We start from the raw sequence: 24,103 nt of genomic DNA on the forward strand, positions 1-24,103 counted from the left end.
TCAGCAAGCACCAGAAACACACACATGGTTCCAATCAGTTGTTTATTAATTAGAAACACGCAGGAGACAATAAAAAGAACTCAATATCAGCACTCGCATTACCGACCCGTGACCGCAAACCAACCTAATCTGCCTTGAAAGACAGCCAGAAATAAAAGCAAGGTTCTGAATTTCTAAACCAATCACTAGGTACCTCATAAGATAAAGAGAGCACGGCCCACCCAAGCCTGATATGTAGTGTTCCATTTCTCCTGTACACCGCTTGAAAACCACTTTGTCACTGCTCCCAGACGATGTTGAGCTACTGCCTGCGGAAGCCAAAGACTACCTGAGGCCTGCTGTTGCTGGTGGTTCTTTGGGTTTTAACCACAATGAAATGGCTCCTTTTAACACAGTCTAATGGAGGAGGGCCTTATGTGTGAATAAGGGAAGAAAAAAACAAAACAAAAAAAAAAAACCCTGAAATGGTTTTGAGCCAACATAGTAAAATGCTGGAATACATTGGAGAAGCTATATAAATATAAATATAAAAGCCTGACCTGAGAGCAGGTGTGGCTGGGCAAGGGGTGAAATTCTAACTCAGATTTGTTTGGCTGTGGTTTGGAGTGGTTGGCAGCTCCATCATTGAAGCTGGATAGCACCTGAGGAAGCAGGTCACGCTCGCACCGACATCACCGTCAACTCACCACCAGCCTCTCAGAACACGCAGCGGACACGGGAGCCCGGGATCAGCGTGGGTCCAGCATCACGTCTCATTCTGCTTCACACTCGTCTCTGTTCACATCGTTATGTTTATTGCTTAGTGAGAGAAGTGCATATATTCAGAACAACAACAACAAAAAAGTCCAGACTGGAGCTTTTCTCCGACCCCCCCACGCCCCTTCTGACATCAACATGAAAGGTTTCTTTTCAGAGAAGGCGGCTAGCTGCATTTTTGACATCTATGCCAATGAACAGTCCAGCAATTTAAGAGGGAGAGGGTGTCAGATCCTGATCCTGGTGTCCTGGATCAGACCAGGAGCAGCCAGATTCAAACTAACTTATGTTCCCCTGGAAAGGCACAAGCTGCAGAAAGTCTCACACACAAACATGACGTTGAAGACAAATGACAAATCGCCCCAGAGTGAAAGAAACAAACAAAAATAAATCCTGTTCTACAGCCCCTGTTTCCTCAGAGATGTACAAAAAAGAAATCATCAGAAAGGATTCGATCACATTCAGTGAACAAAGTACTAATGTAGATGACACTGATAAAAGTGGTTTTATTTTAATCAATCACTAATAAAACTGAACTTAAAAAAAAAGAAACAGCATGGAGGTAACCCCTGAGATGTCTGAATGACATACTACTGTAAAAATGCAATTTAAAAAATTACAACACTTCATGGGCGTGTTCTTTTTTTTTTTTTCCTTTTTTGTGATAAGCAATTTAAAACAGCTCCTCAAAGGCTCCCAACATTTTACCAGTTACCAAGCAAAAACATTTCAAAACTTGTGAGGATTAAAAAATCGTAATTATAAGGCAGATATTTTTAAATAAAATGGTCGTCTGACTGAGAGTGAGGGTTTCTGGAGAGTCGTGGTGCCTTCAGCAGTTACATAGCAAACATACCAGAACAACACATAAAAGAAGACCTTCATGGAGCTACCGTCTTTAGCCTCTACAGCCTCCACTTCATCACAATAAACCCGCTATCCGTTTTCAAAGCAGCACATCTGAAAGATTCAAATAAAACGCCTCCTACTGTGAAGCTTTAACTTTAACTCATTTAAAGGGATCTGACCCTTGTCTTGTTTTTCTTTTTTTTTTTAGGTCGTCTCTATGTCCTCTACAACAGCCTACACAGTATCGTGATGCGTGAGTGTTTCTCCTTTGCGGAGACTTAAACGTGAGGCGGGTCTGGTTTGACCTCTATCGTTACCACGGCTACATCGACGACCACGGCTAACTTTGTGATTCGAATACACGCATTTGTTTCCAACATCTCTTTTAGTGGCTTCAACCTGCCACATGTGTACACACGCGCGCACACACACACACACACACACACTCATGCAGGCACAGTCAGATGACAGTCTTCCCGACAGGGAGAGTGGGGTCTCTTGCGGTCACCCACCCCCTGCTTGCTGCGCGTCGACCTGCCGGCCTCGCTCACAGTTTGGCAGCCATGAAGTTGATGTGGGGCTTGGCCAGGGGGAACAGCGGCAGGCTCCTCTTGAACTCCGTCATGTCCTGGATCAGTGTGGGCTGTGGAAACAAAGAGTCAGCAGCTCAGAGTGGCAGTCCCACTGACAGGCGTCGTCACACTGTACTGCTTTGTCTGGTCCTTGGAGGTGGAGTGTGTTTGGTACGAAAAAACAAAAACAGCTACATGCACACTGTTTCCATGGTGACTAGTTGAGGTAGCCTGTAGTGTTGGCACTAACTCATCAGAAGTGTAACAAGAGCTGCTGCTGTGTCAGTCACACTAAACCCTAACTAACTAACTAACTACACTAGATCAGGGAACAGATCATTTAAAAAAAGCCTCCCCCCAACAGTCTAGTTTTCACCAATAAAAGGTGGTGCGTCTGTAGGGACTGTTTTCAGCTGCAGATCATTACAAATTTGGTCTCTAGTGAGTCTTTAAGTGAATTCCAACACACCATCATCACAGCACTGATAAAGGAACATGTGGCTAACTGCTGTGTTTTACCAGACAACACTAAAGCTCTATGGGACAAAGCAGTGAGCTACCTAATTATAACTGAGGCTGAAGTAATAGTTGTTGGTGGCATCAAGTTATTTTTGGTTTTGAAAAGAAAAATACAGATTTATTCATGAGGCAAACGTGTGTCAGTAGGTGAACCACAGTCTAAATAAAGAACATGAACATTACCTGTGGCAGGGAAGGAGCAGGGGCCAGATTGACATCATTCTGAGCAGGAAACTCTCCTACTATTGGACCTGGTGAAAGACACACACACCCACGCACATGCAGAGTGACGCACAGGTCAACGTGGCTCTGACTGAACACACTGCAGTGACGCTTGTTTCTGTCTACATATACTCACAGGAGTCCATCTCTCTGGACAGGACGTGCACGGACACTTTGTGTCTCTTCGGGGCTTCGACTGTCAGCCGATCCTGCACAGATCAAGACAGACGGGTGGGATGATGCACCAGAGGTGACAGGAAACGTTTAGTTTTTTCCTGACAAGTAGCTTCACTAATGTAACCGACATTTTCCAGAATTTCATTTATTATCCAAATGCTCACAAATAGTTCAGGTGGAAAAAAAAAAAAAAAAACATAACACAAACACATTAATCCATTGGAAACAGTAACTGGAATGATTTATCACTGTGTTCTACGAAGAACCACAGAAGAAGAGGCTCAGTGTGGCTGGGATAGCTGTGGAATTTTCCCACTGAGTCTGAGATCAGTTGTGACAGCCCTGTGGAGATTTAGCTACACAGTCGGGCCTCATCACCATCTCTGGATGGAGGATTATATTAGACTGGAGATTTGGCTCATCTGCAGTCAGACAGCGTCAATCCTGGCGACCACAAATGGTGGTGGGGGGGCGGATACACATACACACACAGAGCTTCTGTGATTGCTGCTGGTATGATATTAGAAATGCATTATTCTACATGGGATCTGTAATGGTTTCTGCCAGGCTGAGATAATGCCAATTCTTTCAGGTGCCGTGTGTCTTCGGCCCTTTATCCCCTTTGAAGCAGGCTGGCTGGCTGTCATTATGGCAGCTGATATGCTGTGAGCATCCTGTGTCAGTGTCACCTCCAGGGCTATGAATAGAAGCAGGAGGAGGTGAAAGCTGGGAGGGCAAACTGAATCCAGTTTCAGTCTATACAACTCTGGTTATCTACAGCAGGAAGGTAAACATGACTCTGCAGGACGCTCTTTTCTGTCTACTAAGAGTTTCAGTATGTTACTATGATATATCCACCAAACTCTGACCTGTTTCACAGAATTCTGGAAAATATATAAGAATGTCTGCAATTAAAAGTACAACTAAGCAGATCATTTGGTGTGAACCGAGGTGTGAGCTGGAGTTTCACGTCTTCAACTCATCACTGGTTGTATGAGAAGTTAATGTGTTGCACTACTTACTCTGTAGAACTGAATAATGTTTTCTTTAGTCAAAGTCTTCAGATACGCCACTTCGATGTTATCTGCAACACAACAAGGACAACAGTGTTAACATCACCAGTCACTGAAATGAAACCCTGAGTCATGCTGACTGATGCATTTTAGTAAAACGTGACTCAGGTCTAAAAAACAGACCTCAATTAAATATACATCATTCAACAATAATTAAGTGTAGGCACCTAAACGTCTTAAATACTACTCTGTGTGTTTGTAAAGCTCTGATATCTGAGATCGCTCCCTTTTCATTATATTCATTTGTTTTCTATTTGTCCCTTGGTTTTGATTGTGCAGCACCTGTGGATTGTTTCCACAGCCATGGCACAAGTTCTCAATTGTAACAATAAGAAGTACATCACTAGGAAATCTCTTTTTAAATCTGGAGTCTGTAATAGTGTGATGATGAACCTAGTTTTGCATAAATTGCAAAAAAAACTATTTTGTAAAACAAGCAAAAGGGAACATTTTGCTAAAAGCAGCTCAATCTCTCAGTTAGTGCATGCAAAAGCGTGTGCGAGCTCTGACTAATCATTTGTGCTGCATGTTTTTCTGTGCCCTTGGCATTGGCCATGTTAGCAGCCCTCACTCCACTAACACTGCTAGTATCTGTAATCACCATCACTCCCTTGGCGGCCTTTCAGTGTTGCCATCACTTGGGGCTTTAGGCAGATTACCAGTGAACCAGACCCATTACAATCCATTATGGCACTCAGGAGAGTGCTGCGAGAGAGAAGTGTGCTAGGGCTGCAGATTATTTCAGGCTTTAATCGATCCCAATTTGTGCAGCTCTAAGCAACATCCTGCTCACCTCTGGGACTGGCCAAAATCTTGATCACTCTCAAGAACTTATATTTGAATTTCAATGTAACACAAGCTCTTACGCAAGCTGTTACATCACATTCATCTTTTTTTTACGTATCTACTTAAAAACAGTGTGTTTGGCAAACCTAAGCATAATTAAGAGTTAGCAGCAAGGTGAAGAGGACAGCTGGGAGGCCTCACCTCTGTCAAAATTATACTGCTGAGAGATGATCTCTCCCCAGTACTTGGCACACTCAGCAGACAGCTTCTTCGGCTTGTCCAGTCGGCGGATGGCCAGGGCCTGGATGTGTTTCTGGAAGGCTTCCTCACTCATCTCCTCCACAGCCTTCTCCATGGTGCAGAGAAAAGCCTCCACACGGCTCTCCAGGTAGTGGGGCGCCTTCTCTGACTGGATGATGAAGCGCAGGCCTTGAACACCATTAGCCCGCCGGGGCCCACTGAACACAATGTAGCCTTGGGCGTGGAGAGAAGACATGTAAGAGCTCGGCAGAACCAACACACAGGGTACCTTAGCTTGTGAAGAAAAAATGTTCAAAGCCCATTTTGCCCCAAACTATTAACTTCATAATCATATGCCCTAAGGCTTTTCAGAGTTTAAAAACATTTATATTTTTTAAAAATATGTTACAGAACCGATTTGGTTAAGTTCTCTGTGTTTATATTATTGATATACAGTCTAGTACTATTACAGCATTGCTTCCAAGGAAATGTGTGTTCCAAGTCTTCTTCAACTGTGCTTTTCCGACTCACCCAGTTGCTCTTTGGTTCTCAGTGTGTTGAAGCAGGGCTCAGAGATGATCTGACAGAACAGCTCCAGCAGCATGTTGTCGTGGGTGGTCTGCATGTCTGTCTGGTAGTAGATCTCAATGCCACAATTGTTGTGCACCTCGTTTCTCTGCTGGTAAACGTACCAGCCACCTGGGAGGAGAATAATTCTTGTTAAAATTTTTAAAAAGGTGGGGATGTTGTGCTGGCCATGAAACAAAACGACTCACATTTGAAATATAACATAAGCATTTTTATTTCTTTCTGCTATTTGTGCCTATATTTAATGCTGATTATAGCGGTTCAACACTCTCCTTAAAAAGTATTGGGACAGTGGGGCCAATTCCTTTATTTGTGCTGTAAACTGAAAACGTTTGGGTTTGATATCAAAAGATGAATATGAGGCAAAAGATCAGCATTTATTATTATTCATGGAGACCGACTTGGCCAGTCTAAAATCTTTGGGTCATTATCTTGCAGCATGATGAAGGATCTCCCAATCAGTTTGGTTGTGTATTTATTTAAATAGGCAGATAAAATGTTTCATTAGGCTTCTTAGTTCATTTTGCCATTAATCAATGAAGATTAATGAGCCTGTCCCAGAAGAAGCCATGGAGCCTAAGCCATGACATGACCTCCACTGTGTTTCACAGATGACCTTGTGTGTTTGGGGTCATCAGCAGATTCTTTCTCCCAACTTTAACCCTTCCATCACTTTGGTAAAGGTGTTCTGTATGTAAAAAATATGATGACTGCTGCATGAAGTACCTTGCATAAGTGATGTGTGTAAAAAAACAAATGAGCTGTTTCAGTTGTAGATATACAGTTAAGCCTGGGCACAGTGCTAGAGGCACAAATGTAATACAGTGAAATGGGAAAGTTCAGGCACAGGACACTGGGGACACTCTCCTGTAAAGTTAACATTGTGTTTTTTTGTTTTTTTTTTTTGGTTTGTTTGGTTTGGTTTATCGCTGAGCAGCTCAAAACTGGTCTCCATCAGCCTTTCATCTGTTACATGTGTTTGGAGGAGGCATCCATTGTAACACAGGAGAAAACTTGGCCTCTTTTACACTCAGCTTCAGCTTGTTGGAGCCCATTGTGATTAAGCTCCCTTTGAATGGAGGACGGGTTGAGGCTGCACATGCTGACTGAGCATTCTGGCTCTGCGCTCAGGGAGTCCACAACGTCTTCCTTCGCATTCCTCTCAACATGTCAAAACTTTTAGTTAAGTTTGCTAAGAAAAAATGAGCGGGAACCAGATGAGCTCCTTTAAAGCTTTTATGTCAAATAGGGAAATTTTAGACTTTTTTTTTGTTACAGAATGTTAATGTGCCAAAAGCTAATGTCAGCTCAAAAGAAGTGTGAAATGCCAACTGTGGCCTGAAAGCCATTTCTACTGCAACCACTTTACATGCCTCAATCACTTGATAATTAATAACTTGATCCTGTCAGTCAGTTTTCCACTGACTGCACACTCAAATTTTTTGACTCTACTTATTACGTTTTGATCAGACAGGGCTTTTAACAAGGATTAATACCTAACTGGCCAGATTTCTGTGAACTTTCGCCTCTGAAGCTTTTAACTCAGAGTAGCAACATGTTTCTTGGACAAACTGTCAGCCAGTCAGTCATTTCATAAGCCAATTTTGTGTTTACATCCTTTACGTCTTCCTGTGCTCCTGCTCTGTGTCTGACTAGCAGTCTGGAGTCGAGCATGGAAAATCCCTCAGTGAGGCACTGAATGTCTCCAGGTGGCCCTCCTCAGCTCTGGTTTTCCTCTCTACGTCAATCAAGTTCCCTAATGTAATCAGAAAGGCGGTGCAGGTGCTGTGCTTTGTATGTACTTTCTTCTGTGAGCTACTAAGTGGAGTGTGTGTGTATGAATTTTGTGCCCAGTGACGTCGATTTCAATTCCGTGACCGTTTTGTTCCGCCAAGGGAAATTGAGAAATGCTGAAATTTAATCAATTCTTTCCAAGACGGCGTCACCGATGATGAGAACAAGTCCACAAGAAGCCTTCCACGTGGTCACCATGGAGACAGGCAAGACTGGCAGATAACATTAAGAGCATTTAACCAGTGTGTGTGTGAGAGGAAGCTGAAGACCTACCGTCTGGAACCTGCACCTCTCTGTAGCGAATCAGCTGGCTTGGGAGAAGGGGCTTTGTGTGAGCATGCTCAATAAGCTTGTCCTCCACCATTTGCATCATGCCAAGAGCAGACTGGAGAGATGATGGATTGGGAAGAGAAAACAAAACACTCAAGTCCCTAAAAGTTTGGGTAACAGGAAAACAAAAAACCCTACTAATTACTAAATACCATTACTTGCTATTTAGATCTGTCTATATTTCTTTCCTTTAGCCTGGCTTGGGAGTTGAGTTTGTCATCACATCTTTAACACCTTTGCTTTGTACAGCAAGAGGCTACACAAGGAATTATGAACATGAAGATGACAAATAGCCTGAACCAGAGCCATGCAGACAGTCAGTTTTATCTGAGAAATCTAAAAGCTCCAGATGGTAGCATAAGACAAAGTAGAAAGTGAATAGGATTTCATTTGTAATGGTCGAAGCTTTCAAAAATCTACTAAATATTAAAAATTAGGGCAAATATAAAAGTTTGAAGATGAAAGTTGACTTCTAAAGCCAGGTAGCAGAAGTACTATAGACAGTGTACAGAGGCTTGACTTGAGCTACCAGAGACATTAATAGGCCTCCAGCACAGTCACTGGAAAAAGTTTGAGTTATTTTAACAAACTAACTTTCTTATCATGAAACAGGTAGTCAAACATTGTTACCTTATCACTCATCTATCATACATCCTCATATTACAATGTTTTTTCTGTCAAACTACTTTTGTTACTTGTTGCTCTTATGTTACAGGAGCATCTCAACACTGTATTTTGATGATGAAGAAATGGATCATTGCTGCCACTTATCTATCATTATTTCAAGGTGTCAAGCGAGTGCAGTGACTTAATATATTATTATTATTTAGAAATCTATAGAGGAACAGATACTTTAACTGGCAGTAAAACTTCAAACAAACCTCCTTGGTTATGTTGCCATGGAGAAGGGCTTCAATATGTAGCCGTGACAATAACTGAGGTATAAAGGCCTTCAGGCGTGGGAGGGTTACATCTGGAGTACAGATCACAGACAACAGCAATCAGTCAGAGAGCAATTTCACAACTGCTATAAAAACTGAGTCAGTTAAAAAAAACAAAAAAACAAACAAACAGTAAATACAGTGTGTGTGTGTGTGTGTGTGTGTGTGTGTGTGTGTGTGTGTGTTACCGTACAACAGAGTATTCCTGTCATGACAGCAATGGTCACATGTTAGACCATCATGCAAGCATGGTAGGAATGCACACTAACATTTAGTTGCACATGCACAAAAAACAACTCTGTCTCGATGTGGGCTGGTCAATCTGAATTCAAGCAACGTCTGACCCAGATTCAAGGATGAGCTACTACAGGGATGCACATACACCCACAGATACACATACAGTTTCTCTAAACGATTGTTTGTCCACAGCCACAATACATCAACTCAGAAACAAGAAATTTAGTGTCTCAGAGACCCGAGACAGAGGATGGCACAAGGTTAAAGACACTAATGAGTGAACAGGGGGAGGTAATTGGAGGCCTTGGTGACTGGGCTGCAGGGCTTGAGCCTACAGGTTAATTGAGTCTCCTGTGAATCTGAGAATGAATTCAGTGGTAAAAAAAATAATAAAATCTGCCCTTCAGGTTCCAGACTGGCACTGCAGAGAGGAAAGACTGCAGCTAGACAGAATCTGCTGGGAACAGCCTCAGCATTCAAATGAGGATTTAAGGATGGAAAAAAGGAAGGGAAGACAAGAGCTAAGGTGAGAGGAGTGAAAGAGTTGCTCTTCATCGACTTTAAGCCAAACAAGCCTAGGAACTCAAGCATGTAAAAATGTGAAATAGTAAAACTCTTCACAAGCTTTTAATTAATGGCACAATTGCCTTTCGCTCGTCACTATAGCTACTAAGTAACTAGCTACATCCCATACATGCTCAGTTCTAGCTTTATTGTTGCATTTATTCAGTTTTTCAGTTCAGACTCTGTTAGGACAACAGCAAAAGTAAAAGACAAGGATTAGGAGCAGTATCTCACCATCCAGAGCCTCTCGGAGTTCATCTTTGGTCCAAGCAACCTCTGTCATGAGTAGACGGAGGTAGTACATGGCATGCTGGTGAGGCTGCTCAGCTCTGAAGTTATTCAAAGACCTCATGTACTGCAAGGAGGGAGAGAAGGCAAAAAATGACTTTATGATATAACTAGAAGAATGAGTCAAATCTCCAGCAGAGTATCTAAACTGGTGCCACTGCTACTGCTACTATACTGCTTTTGTCAGAATAAAAAAGTATTTTGATACCCAGAAATTAAAGTCAGCTACTGCGTGACTTGTTAAAAGTTGTTTTTCTGCTTGACTAATAACTCAAAGTCATAGTGATGAAGGCGATGCAGTCGGAGCTTACCGCTTCCTTAATGATGTCAAATCGCTTCTCATCTATCTCAAAGGTGGCCATCTTCTCAATGATCTTCTTCAGCAGGATGTGTTGTTTGTCATTGTAACCTTTAACAGACAGCTGCAGCAGACAGTGATAAAGGACAGGTGGGACGTTAGCAACAAACAGATCAATAAGGAAAGAACCTAGCATGATTAGTGGTGTTCCTAAAGTGGTACTGGAGTTTAACCAGCTCATTTGACATTTGACCTATTTGTTTCTACTATGTGACCAAGAACAGTAATTACTGACTGTCCAAATATTGTCAAGAAAAGCCTATGCCTCCACTGCTTAACGTTAGTCACCGCCTCTACACTAAATAAAGACATATTTGCAGAAAATGAACAAATAAAATTATGGTTACTTAAAAATATGTGGAGGAATATACTTCATACAGAAAAGTTTCTATCCACCAGCAGGACACTGGTACCATCAATAAATCATATAATCCTAATAGACCAATTCAATATAATGAAAATGCAAATGTCAAACATCCTTCATATTTCTTTTTTCCATTATATTATGATGTATTTGGACACAAACACTATAAAATCTGGTATGAAACCACCTTCAAATTTCTATGTTAGGCCCCATCAGTTCATCATCAGTTGCAGTGCAAATATTTCCCTGTAATCTCTCAGGCAGACCGAACTGATGTAAGTGGTTGGTGATGAGGTTTTTTTATGCTACTGAGCATTTTAAAAAACAGAAAAGAACAGTCAAGGTTATTTAAAGTCTCCACTTTGCAATGTCATCCACACCTTACGGACTCTCACGATTCAGCAAAACCTCCAGCTACATGGCTATGCTCTCGTGGTTGCTTATGCTATACCCTGCCACTCCCTGTCGCCAAGTCCCTGCGGTGACACCTGTTAAAAGTAATCTCTCTCCTAGCATCATTAACCTTGACAAGCAGCCAGCCAGCCACACCAATACTGCTGACTCTAATCAATTACACACAGCCCATCACACAGCTACACAGATGGCGTGTTGGATAGCGGTCTCTGAGGACGCATCACAATCATGAATTCACTCATGAGAAGTAGCTAATGAATGCAGGTTACTGGGTCATATGACAGAATATAGTGTTAGTGTGGAAGTTAGACAGGTTTAAAGCAAAGCACAACTTCAAATCTGTTTTATTTACACGAAGGGTTTTACTTTGCTGTGCAACTTTATGTGACACCATGGTGTCATTATTTCATTTTGCTGTATGTCCACAGTTTGAAATCATCCTAAATGAATTTTGGAAGTAAATCTAATACTAATAGTTATTCACTTGACCTCGACTGAAACTGTAAGTCTGCACAAAGTTTTGAATTTGTTAGTTTTATTGCTAAAAGAGGGGGGATTCATTAATTACTTCATTTCAAAATCAATCATTTAATTAAAATTAGGTCTTGGTGAAGACTTAATTTAAGGGATAAAAGCAAAAAGCATAAAAATATATATTCTGTAAGGTAAAATATTTTAGCTTAAATAGAAATGAAACATTTACATTTCCAGAGAACTGTGTCCAGCTACCCTACACACAGCAGTTGCAAGCAAAGACTCCCATAAAATCTATAGATTAGCCAAACAGCAAACACAGCACACAGCAAACTTAGAAGAAGCCAGAAAACCAAGCCATTTCCACACAGGGCCAAACACTCAGAGCGGACCCTTCACTGACACCCCCCCTTCCCTTCAGACTTCAAACGGCTTACTTACGAGGATGGCATTCATCCCTGAGGCTACACCATACACCAGCCCGGCCAGACGGGCTGCATATGTATACTCTTTTAAATCATCCTTCAGCAACCTGAGCAACAAGTAGGTCATGTTGCAGTGCAGGGGATCTGCATATAGGTAACGACTAATGGAAGAACAAAAAGGGGGGGGGATAAAAAAACAAAGTACATGTTTGTTGGGAGAAAGATAACAAAAACCAAAATACTAAAGAAAAAAACAGAACATACAGCAAGTGTAAGAAGAACGATATATATTAAAGAATATGTATATGCAGCCTCGTGACCAACTTAATGTCCCGCCATGACTGGCAAAAACTATTTTACGGAAGACTCGAGCTACCACGGTTTTCAGATCAACGTATGATTCTGTGTCGCTTCACCTGATGTGTTAACTACACGCCCGCAGTTAAAAGGAAAGCCTCCAATAGCGAGAGATGATGATAATAATAATAAGGAAAAAAACAAAAAAAACAGCTCTTCTGTAGTCCTAAGCATTTCGTGAGGGGTTGGTGAACAAAGGAAAATAGAAACTGATGAAGAATGAAGGAGACAATGCAGGGAGAACAGAGACTAGAGTAGCCAGGTCTGGGTCTGAAGGTTTTGCCAAATAATTAGCCAGGTTTGAAACTGTTTTGAGTGGTGGTACTTTCAAGTACTTTGATAATTTAGACAGTAACAAACATGGAGTTTTCTATCTTAATTACTGTATGATAAAACTTCTCCATGTGGCCGAACACGTGGCATAAAATTACCCATCAACCTAGGTCTGGCTGAGCCACAGTAGGGCAGTCTGAGGATGACAATGGGAGGGTCTGGGATGCAGCATGAGGTTGATGGATAGGGATTTGGAAATACTTACATACATCCCATAGACGGTATTTTGGAGATCATAGTTCAAGCCAGCTAGCTCGGCTGCATATGCATACTCGTTGAGGGAGTCCTTGAGGAGCTCCAGGTATAAATATGCCATGTTACAATGCAATGGGTCCACATACGCAAACGGGCTGTAGAGGAAATGGCAATGGTCAAACAAAGAGTAATGTTATTGGTCTCTACATTTTTCAGTAGCAGTACTGCACAGTACGTGACTCTCCACATTACCACGTACTTAATTGTACTTATTAGGGTATGATGGTCTAGGTATGCATCACAAATATTACAATATACAGTTGAATGTTTGGTATCTGATTTGTTGTTGCATGGTTTGAGCTAAAGAGAGTCTTAATAGACTAATACTGTCTAGGAAGGATTTAGTAATTTCGCAGTTTAGCTAATCCAGCCTATCCCAGGTAATGTAGTAATATCTATGGTGTAGCATGTACCAACACTGGAAGAGGCCATGTGCCCAAAATTCCAGATGGTAGTACAAAGGTTCATTATTATTTACTCACCTGAAGAACTCAAAGTTCAGACATGCCTTGGGCAGGAAGAACTTGTCATCCTGCTTGAACCACACCTTGCTCATAGCAGTGTCCTGGAAGAGACAAGAGAGCACGCACACACACACACACGCGCGCGCGCGCGCGCACACACACGCACACACACGCACGCACACGCGCGCACACGCGCGCACACACACACACACACACACACACACACACACACACACACACAGTGAGTAAGGAAAAAGACAGTATTATTCAGTCTTATTTCAGAGAATGAAATATGTACGCTGCTGTTAACAGCTTAATTCCTCTGATCTTGAGATAATGTAACAACAGTGCTAAATGTTTTATGTCTCAATTATAATGCAACAGTAGTTTATTACCATATGAAAACGATACAGAGATTTTTAACACTATGGAATAAAGCATGGACTGTGCCATCAGGTAATAAAGAGTGACAGCACTTAGATGATCAAGCGGTGGAGCAAAAACACTTGCCTTGATTAAAGTGGGGACTGATGAAGAATCTTTCTCAAGAGGGTAGATTTCAAAGCTGGTAGGGATGAACTCATTTCTCATAGGTAATTTGAACTTGCCATTGAGATCTGCACTTGCCCATTTCTGAAACGCAGACACAAAAATCAGCAAGCAAAACTTAAACAGTAGTCATACACTCAACAACAGACAACCCAATATAGTGTGTAATTTAATCAGAGCGTTATAACAGTGAATCACCTTGATGGTCTCTTCAGAGATGGCCTCCTGTTTGTACTGCGTGCCATACCAGACTTCCGTCTTGTCTGTTTGACCTTCAAACGACTTTGACACCACTGCAACTCTGAAAAAAAGAAAAAGAGCAAGTCAAACGAGTGCAAAGACCTTCTTAATATAAGATTTAAGTGCTTTGAAAGTACTCCATTTGGATCTTGTTTGAGGTAGCAGAGATCCATTTACACGTTGTCTGCCTCTAACTGATGAGCCACATTTAAATATCCTGTGCACTAGCAAGGCTGGAGTGTGAATGTGGGCTTCACTGCAGCCTGAACCTAAACCTAAACCTTTATTCAATCACAAACTTGAAACAGTGATAGTGTTTTATCAACAAGTGAGCCAAGTCATTTTATGATGCAGCCCAACTTCCTATAACTTACAGCTGCTGACAAAACCTCCAAGGTTACATAGCCACTCCAATAAAAGGAAGTGACTGGCATGCAAACCATCAGGGTCAGCCAGTGAGTGCATACAATCTGCTGCTTGATAAGCATTATGGAATGGACAAGTCACACGTCTGCACTTTGTTTTGACACAGCAGTATCCCATAAAATGAATAACACTAGCCAATATTTATAAAGAATTGGCTACTGCCTCAAAACCTGCCCAGCCACATTCCATCAGCAACATCTTGTCAGACACTAGACTAGATATTGAAAATCAAGACTAACAGCCAAAGAGAAATGTATCACAAACAGTCACCACCCAAAATTGAAACAACAAAATGGACAAGATGTTATTTGGGGTTGCAATTAATAGCTAATTTGTTCAATATGTGTGTATATCTGTATCACATTTTGCTACGTCCCAAAGTGGATTCCTTTACGTTTGAGAAGTTGGAACACAACGATGGTTTTTCTTATACCACCAGTGTTATAAGAAAGGTATCGAGGTATTTCTAATGATTTAGTCACCCTAGTTACATAAATGAGGGGCCAAAACATTAGAAACACTTCCGAACATACCAAATTCCAATATGATTCCACCACCTGCTTTGACTTTTATAATAAACAAATAATTATCCCCTTTCTGACAGGTTCAACTAAAATCGTTTTAGTTTTTCTGATTGTCTTAGCTTGTACAGGTGTACCTAATTAAGTGGCCATTCTAACAGGTTAGTCACAAGTTAAAAAACACTTTTGGTGGCCAGACTGTGGAAAATGCAGTGACAGTACCAGCATTTCCAATTCAGAGACTGAAACTTGATAATGTATTCCTGCGCACACATATCCATTGCTGCTCTAACAAACTAACCCTTTTTGAGACTGCGGAGTTAATCAAATCTGTCTGGCATTCCACTTCAAGGATGAAAATTGAAAAGCTGTTTCATCCAAATATCAAAGAAAATGAAAAGCACTTTGTCACAGATGACAAGCAGCAGAAATTATTTAATAACTATAAGAACAGGTGCTGGTTGTGAAGTTATAGCAGATGTTCTGAAGCACTTCTTTACGGTTACTGTACAAATGCATTATTTCATACAGTGGTGATAGAATTTTTTAGAGCCCCTTGTGTATATTTCTAGAAATACTAGTGTGTTTAGGTGTGCTGTTTTGCCATCTAAGTCACTTTATTACGCGCTTAAGCCAAACAGTTCTACTTTGTTCTAGCCAGAACATTCTCCCAGTAGTCTTATTGACATGGCCTTTAACAGACTGTAGACGCAATGTTTTATTTGGAAAATAGTGGCTTACTGCTTAAAACTCTGCCATGCTCGCCATTGCCGTTTAATGTTCTCCTGATAGTGGACTCATGAATATTGATAGTAGCCATTAGTTTCTTAGACATTACCCTGCACAGACTATTGCATGCCTTGTTCCTAATTTTGGTGAATTTTCTTCATTTGTACACCAGTGAACCGGAAGAGTCAAAAATGCTCAGTAAACCCAGTGAGCATCAACAACTTTTCTTTCTGCAGAATTCATTTTTGTTTGAGCAAGACACACTTCCACATACGTGTCTGTGATACTTAAGATCCAGATTTCTCTTTTTTAATAATGCAGGGCCTCCCAGAGTCCCACTGGCTAAAACAATACATCTCAAATTAATTGTTAATATTAGAAGTTCATAATTTTTTTCTACAATAAGCAAATAAATAATAATATGTAAATAATATAAGTCCATTTTATAAATTTTATCTCTGTTATTCTTGGGAACAAACGAAGAGGCTGATGTAGTCACACCGACCTGACGTGTTCTGGTCTCAGTTTATCGAGCACCATCTCAATCAGATCTGGTCTGAATTCTTCCAAAAGGTACTCCGCAGCTAGGACTTCTTCAATTGGATAATACTGTAACACAACGAGCAGAAATCTGTTAGCACTCTACTGCCTGAGGTGGTAGGATTAGCAGTAAAACATTTGGGGAACTGTCAACTTTTAAAGAATAAATAATTCGAGTATTTACGGGAAGGGGGCTGATAACAAAACATTATTTGTTAAAAAGTATTTTTAGTGCAAAAAACCAAAGACCAGTCAAACTATACAGGAACTGTGGTAAATACAAAAGCAGGGCCCATTTCTGATTGTGGCTCTGCAACATCTCAAGTCTCTCAATGCAGAGCCAACAGCAGCACCAGTCAGGCTGATGACGACAGTAAGCACAGATGCAACGAGCTGCATTGTGTCTCCCTGGAAACAACCTTTGCAGATGGACAGGGGACCTACATGTAGTAGACCAGCCACTTTGGAAGTATAGCCACGGGGTCGTTCCTTGTCCTTAAACCTGAAGGCTACTTTGTTCAAATCCTGCAGAAAGTGAAACAGAGGTGGAGGATTTAACAGGTGCAAAAAGTAGGTGAAATAAAAATTTGATTACAGCAAAATAATTAAACCAATAAGCATTATTTGTAATATCGAATTATCAAGATTTTTTTGTAGAAACTATTTTTACAGCATAGACTGCAAAATTACACATGGCTACATATTGCTTTAAAAAAACAAAAACGGGGAGGCTTTGAATCCATTAGCATGTGCTGTCAGTGTTTCTGCTGCTCTATTAGTTTATCCACTAGCCTGAAATAAGTAGGTCAAGTTTGTTGTGCCCCTCTGTCTGAAATGTTGTCGCTGAATACACATTAATTACCTTGCACTCTTCAAACACCCACTCCTGAGGCCCCTCAGTACGCAGTTTCTGGATGTACTGGAACATGTGGAAGATGATGTCCTCAACATGCACTGCAGTGACACACAAATCATGCCTCATTGAATAGCATTTACAACTCATTTACACAAATCTCACCACACTCCTGAATAATCATAACCACATGGAAAACACATTTGGGGACTGAACTACAGATGGTTGCAGTACTTACAGAGGCCCTCCTCAGTCAAGTCCACATTGATGATAAAGAACATGAATCCTCTGGCCCCTTCTTTTTGCCCTCCAACAAGCGTATTCACCCAGCCTAGAATAATTATCATGAAAATGAGACTTGATTAGCATGACTTTTCCCCTCATTCAGTCAGGAGTAGATTTTTTTTCTTTTTATACAGTAAAGAAAGAAATAAAAGTCTGAATATTGAAATAAAATATAAATTCTGAATATATAAATTCTATTTTGGCAGGTAGCGACTTTAAAACAGTAGGTCGGCCATACAAACTGTTTTTCAGCATGTGTTTCACAGTTTTATTGACCTAAATTCTAACAACATGTTCAGCTCTACTTTATGTCCTACCTTTGGATTTTAGCTCAGATAACAAACTTCCAGGTCCTTCATGGCCAATAAGATGCCCCAGATAATGTCCTGGGTTAGACTTGTAGTACTTCTGTAGATCTGGGATGGGGAAGGTCACATACAGGTTCCTGATGTCTTTGACAGGCACCACTTTGTAGAATTGCTGTAACCGAATACAGAAAGCATAAAAAAAAAGTTACAAAGGAAAAGGTATTGGCATTGTTTAAAAATGGCAGAATTCAACAACTCATACAATACAAACTATAGGTTTTCTCTATAGCGCTAAAATAATAAATAAATAAAGTAATAATGGCAAGATTAAAACAAAAAAAAACCCAGCTCACTCTGAGATGTTCTTCCTGGAAGGGGTGCTCAGGGAACTCTGGCACGGGCACATTCTTGTTCTCCACTTCTCCAAACAGCTGAACCACCATGGAGGTCAACTCATCTAATGATTCTGTAAGTAATGAGAAGAAAGATTAAAAAAAAAAAAAAAAAAAAAAGATTCCAAACACATTTACAATTTAGCTTAGATTATATTGCTCATTTTAGTACAAACAAAATTCACAATTGTTTCCATGAAAGAAAGCTTGCAACACAGAGCAGCTGAGTAACTGAAAACCCAGTTTGAGTCATTAATCAGAGTAAGATGCTCTTGTGAGCAATTTTGCTGAATCTGTCTGTCCTGTGATCCAGATGAAGACGGCAGGGTTTCGAAATGTGACTTTTCAGCTTTTATTCTCTACTTTTAATGTAAATAAGATGCAAATTTGAAGAATGAAAATAAATAAAAGGAGGAAGGATAACATCAGTCACTTGAAATTAAAATAGGCATTATGTGTAAAAGATAATACTAATAATACAATATAATAAATAGGTGCCATGTGTGATATCAGAATTTCTTCAGTATTTCAAGTCAAGTAATTTCATTCTGAGTTGTTTTTCACTATAATGTACTTCAACACAAAGTCTGCTGTAGATGGCAAACGAAAGCAAGAAGGTGATGATCTTTTACCACAAAAGGAAGCTGAGCTTTTCAGAGTTTCTCACAGGAGGAGGATTACAAAGAGTGCACGTAGTGAAAGGCTTATGGGACGCTGCCTTGAGAATGACCTAATTTGGTTATATCATGTAGATTGTCAAAATGAATTCATATGCTCTAGTTGTGCAAGAATTTGCATGTAACATGTAACTAGTTTTTGTAATTTAGTTTTAGTTGACTTACAGTTATTGGTGTCTTTGGTAACTTAAGTGCTGTTAAGACAGAGGATGTTGAAACATTTTAAAAGATTCGTTTGAGTTGAAATCGTACCTCTTCCTAACACACAGAGACCCATGAGGTTTGAGGAGTAATACGTAGAGTGAAATGTGAGGAGTTCCTGACGGACGTCAATCCCATTTTTAGATGGTCTTGTCTCAAGGGTCAATTTGTTACCTATAAGAAGAAGAAAACAATTCAGCCCTTTGGATTTATCAGTGTGTAAACACAAGTGTCATGATCGGTTGCAGAAAACATCAGCATGATCTTCTTGAGATACAGATAACTCCTTAAAGTAGTAAAAAAATAAGAAGCGCTGCTGTTCTCTCTAATGTGATAAAAGATAGGTTGAGTCAGAGTGAAAATAACCTGTGAAGTACATGAAGCAGCTTTTATTGCCATCTGTGAATAAACCTAACAAATACAACTGCTGCCGACATGCTGCACTTCTGAGAGAAGCCGAGTGTCAGAGGATGAGGGTTTTTGAGAGAGACATAAAAGCAAAGCAACAGTCTAGAGAAGATAATGTTGTCTGCCAAGAGTACATGACTTTCAGGCCTGTCTGATCTTCACTTAACTGCAATAAAGATTATATAAGTCAAGACTGCCATCGGGTGGCTATTTTGAGCTTGGAGCCGTCTACTCTAATTCACTAGAATACAGAGTAAGCTCCCTTCATGTCAGGAGATGTATCCCTCTACTGTTAAATGTCAATTGACTGAATCCAAATATTAGCCCTGTAGTTATAGAAAATTCTGTCCTTTTGCAATTACAAATCAGGGGATTTTCTGACACTGCTTAATATTTTGAACATTTACCAAAATGGGTAATTATTAAGTAGAACAAAGGCATAAATAAAAATGCCTTTGAAAACTACCTGTTCCAAATTTACTGAAGGGATGGTCTTTGTTGCCAGTGGCCTTCTCCAGTTGAAACAGCCTCCAGGCATCATTCATTAGGTTCTTCTCATGCTCAGAGTCCACAGCATTCACCTCCCGGTCCTTACAGCTCTCATCAAACAGGGGGCACAGGAAAAACTGGGCAAATCTATATATTTTGCAAAATGACAAGCAAATAAACTCTGGAGTATAAAGTTGAGCATTTTCATATATAGAATGTAAATACATAAGACTTGCTCTCATTGGTAATTTAATGCTAATTGTTGTTTGGGGCCATTTGCAGACACAGAAGCAGTGAAGAAAATTAATTTGCATACAAAGTACAAAGTGAGAGCAACTGCCGTGCAAATGAGGAAATGATGAGCCAACAAAATTTGAATGTTTTTAAAGATACGCAGTGGGTTTGTTTCTGCTGTACGTTTGAAGCTTTATGCAACTGAAGGACTATTGTCCCAAGTTATGTCTAAAATCCTTTTCTGATCTAAATAAAAAAAGTGATCGGATCAATATAAATATCCCACCATGACCATTGGCACAGATATGTGATTACATTTAAAAGGTGCTTTCTGCTGTTATTAGTAAAAATACATCCTTTAAAACTCAACAACAAAATGTTTACCAATTGGTCAACCCCTAAAGCAGTAGCTGTGCTACAGTCATCAATTTGTATTATTATCAAGAATATGGCTAAAATAATGCTGTCAGTTAATGACAGGCAACATCATCAATATTTCAACATACTGTGCACTGTCCTTTCCTAGTACTCAACTCCAGATGGCCTTCACATTTCAATGGTACAGGAGCAGAATTAGCCTGTGCCACAGAGACATGTGCTTTCTTGACTATCATTCATTTATAAGTAGGTAAACTTATCCCCACAGGTTAAATTCTGACATTGACGGACTGTCCTCTTCAACCCACCACAGCTGACATGTGAGCAGAGCCCCCTGCTAGGATAAGGACATTAGTGTCACCCTGTGCCTGGGGTTTCTAGCCTGTGGGGGGCAGGAATTGTACTGTTGGTTACAAAAGAATGAATGAAAGTGGTTCTGGTAACCAAGAGACAGACAAAAACCTGGCAGCGCTTAACACCTGGACAGCCTCAGGAAGAACTGCTTAGGCAGATGACATTTGCCTTAATGCATCAAAAAGACTGTTATTACAGTAAATGTGTAAAAAGAGACTAAAGTCTCATTGACTTTCATGTAGTTAGTGTCAGGATTGCTTATTATGGCTAACATTTATACAGCTGAGTACACAAAATATCACAGAATCCAAATCCAAAGATACACATAAGGTCTAGTTAAAATACAAATTACTTATACATCAGGAAAAATAGATCAGATTAAATAAACAGGAAATTACCTATCTAATGCTCCTTGCAAGTGCTCATGAGAGACATCAAAGTAATAGTTGGTATGCTCTCCACTTGTAAAGGCATTGGAGCTGCCTGCATGCTCGCTGAGGAACTGGCTGTATTCGTTCTCCTTAGGATATTTCTTTGTTCCCAGGAACAGCATGTGCTCACAAAAGTGAGCCAGGCCCGAGATGTTTGGAGGATCTGATAATGAACCTGTGAATTTAAGAAAAATGGCCACAGAATGCATTTGATAAGTCTGTATCTCTCTATACACTGGAGTTCATATATTGATCATCTTGGCTTTTCAGACCTTTCCAGGTCACAGCTGAGTATAGTGAAAAGTGTAAATAATATCTGTATGTAATAGCACACCGGCTACATGTTTGAGCCATTTTCAAATTTAATAAAGACACTGAAACAGGACTATAATTACCTGACTTTTTTTTTACTAATTACCAGTATGCAGTGTAAGCATCTACCTTTACAGATTGCTGTAGTCTAATAACAATCATCTCACTTTCCTATCCTTTGCAAATCTGCATCTTGATGAAACATGGATGACATTCCATTATCCAAATGAAGCATCAAGAATATCATCATTTCATCCTCCTACAGTAAATGTAACCAACTATTGCTTGATCTGAGAACCATTTCGATGGCCTACAAGTCACAAAGAGTTGCACATTTTGCATATATTTCCCTATTGCTTTCCAAAAAGTAAATGGGACATTTACATTTACTGGAAGGAGAAAAAGTACACAAACATAAAACACATTTCTACCCTGCAGCATGATGAGGATGAAATACCCTTACCTATGTGGACATCTAAAGCAGCAGATGATTTGTCTGTTGTTGGGTCACTGATGAGTATGGCCTTCAGACCATTAGTAAACTCCAACCCCCTATAAACCCGTTTGTCCTCTGGAGAGCGAATTATGTCACTAACCACCCTATTCACAGCCTGGTCGGTCATTCTGAGTGGCAAGGATGACACCAGTCTGCAATAAAGAGATGTAAAGTGAATGTTTAGTACAGTAAGGAAAACCGACCAGAACACATGAAACAGCCCTGAGTCAGTTTTACGGTGACCTTCGGGGGGCACTGTCAGACTCTAAAGCAAAACCAAACGTTGTAAGACGACTATGAGAGGGCCTGCTTTTAGCAATTTTGTGGTTATTGGAGTTCATCTTTAGTGGCATCTTGTGAACAGTGTTGAAATACAACCAATTAACTAATCAGGTCATCCTGCTTGGATAATAAGTTTGTGTAGTCACTCATGTACTGACAATGCAATGTACAGTTTTTAAAGTTAGAAAGCGTATTCCTAAAGAAATAGATTTAAGGATACAAATAACAATTTCTTGATATCTGACTGAAAACGCACACTAATGTTATTTATGTTAGATACCGTTTAGCAGTGTAACTCAATAAAATTAGCTGAAAGACAAGAACAAGCACACTACCAGTAGCGACAGGTTAGCGATAGATTGCTAAATGAGCAACAAAGCCGCATAGAGATCACAAATAATTCAAGTGGCAGTTGAGTGGACTTGTGTAATTCTGTTGTAATATTTGATTCTCCGATACTGTAAAATGTATAATAATATACAGGTAATAGTTCGTATAGTTAGACCATTTAACCGTTTAGCTAACTACTACCTCACGTAGCAACAATGCTAACAGGTACAGTATAGCTGGTCAACAACCGGCTTTAACGACTCGAGCCGCTAACTGTAGTTCGGTTGCTAGCTAGCTTCACGTTTGGTGTGAAAATAACAATAACATTTATAATATTTGACTGACAACACTTACCTAAAATTTTGGTTAAGACACAAACCTCCGCTTGCTAACTGGCGATATCCCGTAAGCAGGTCTATTCGATTAATGGACTTAAACATACTTTACACCCATAGAAAACAAACCCTGGCTTTTCCGCCGCCATCTTTGAATAGACACAAGTAATCGAACAGAGAGCAGAGTGAAATACAATATGGTACGCTATTTATTCTCTAATAGATTTACCGAGAAATACATTTAACCTCGGTAACAGCTGTTAAATACGCTGACAGTTTACATTAATGTGCCTCACGCGACGGAAACTGTCTACCCAGTTACGGAAAATCTTATTTTGTATTGGATTCTGGCATCGATTAAGTACCCTGCGCGTGAATTTCCATTGACGTTCCGGGTACCGGATCAGATTTCAAGCTTTGTCATGCGCGTTCACCTGTGGATGCGAAATTAATTATGAGAATAAAGTGTGTTACAAATACTACACACGATTCTACTATGTCAACTGTGAAAGGTTACGCTGACACTTATTATAATACATTGTAAATGGCGTGTTTATAGTAATATTAGAGATCAATCATTGTATTTAGGCCTGCTGAACATCTGGAATTACCTAATGAGTTGGAGAAGAGCTGGAGGCTGAACATTGTCATTTTTAGGGATTAGAAGCAATTCGCCGTTTGTTGTTTCATTGCATTTAGGTAAAATATACTATTTGACTAGTTGCTGAAAATGTTATAAAATAACAGAACAATAAACCGAGCCAATAATGCAACTAACTCCACAAAGACACGCACAGAGTTAATAAATTGCATGTTATCAATGTGCAGGACGCACAGCAGCGGCTCTGTTCAGCGCTCCCTTGATTTAAACGGAGATTAAAGTCGATGCCTCACTAAGTGATGGAAGGTGTGAGTGTGTCGAGGGGGAAATTCCTGTCAACTGGTTTCCAGCA

General features: G+C 40.2%; 1 protein-coding gene across 2 annotated transcripts; it reads right to left on the reverse strand.

Annotated features, from left to right (window-relative positions):
* Positions 1–28: 28 nt before the first annotated feature.
* On the reverse strand, positions 29–23,304 carry ide (insulin-degrading enzyme). Of its 2 annotated transcripts, none has more exons than XM_026354012.1 (25): positions 23,170–23,304; positions 22,171–22,355; positions 21,363–21,570; positions 19,976–20,145; positions 19,153–19,275; positions 18,185–18,297; positions 17,841–18,003; positions 17,477–17,569; positions 17,248–17,339; positions 16,830–16,910; positions 16,351–16,454; positions 14,128–14,230; positions 13,891–14,013; positions 13,399–13,481; positions 11,988–12,132; positions 10,248–10,358; positions 9,883–10,003; positions 8,788–8,879; positions 7,850–7,961; positions 5,726–5,893; positions 5,156–5,428; positions 4,118–4,179; positions 3,055–3,127; positions 2,880–2,947; positions 29–2,248 (listed from the first exon to the last, which is right to left on the reverse strand). In XM_026354012.1, exons 1-25 carry the CDS (start codon positions 23,253–23,255, stop codon positions 2,153–2,155), a joined length of 3,048 nt encoding a protein of 1,015 aa, XP_026209797.1. In that variant the 5' UTR covers positions 23,256–23,304; the 3' UTR covers positions 29–2,152. The 2 variants fall into 2 exon arrangements, with proteins under 2 accessions (XP_026209797.1, XP_026209796.1); XM_026354011.1 differs by lacking the exon at positions 11,988–12,132 and adding an exon at positions 12,867–13,011.
* Between the last annotated feature and the right edge of the window lie 799 nt (positions 23,305–24,103).

This window comes from Anabas testudineus, chromosome 15, assembly GCF_900324465.2.
Source record: "Anabas testudineus chromosome 15, fAnaTes1.2, whole genome shotgun sequence".
Classification (NCBI taxonomy): domain Eukaryota; kingdom Metazoa; phylum Chordata; class Actinopteri; order Anabantiformes; family Anabantidae; genus Anabas; species Anabas testudineus.

Coding starts and splice junctions, on each gene's coding strand:
- ide (XM_026354012.1), bottom strand. CDS start 23,255: ATGTTTAAGTCCATTAATCGAATAGACCTGCTTACGGGATATCGCCAG. Junction 14,014..14,127: donor TCTCTGAAGAGACCATCAAG/GTGATTCACTGT, acceptor TCTGCGTTTCAG/AAATGGGCAAGTGCAGATCT. Junction 2,249..2,879: donor CTGCTCCTTCCCTGCCACAG/GTAATGTTCATG, acceptor TTGTTTCCACAG/CCCACACTGATCCAGGACAT.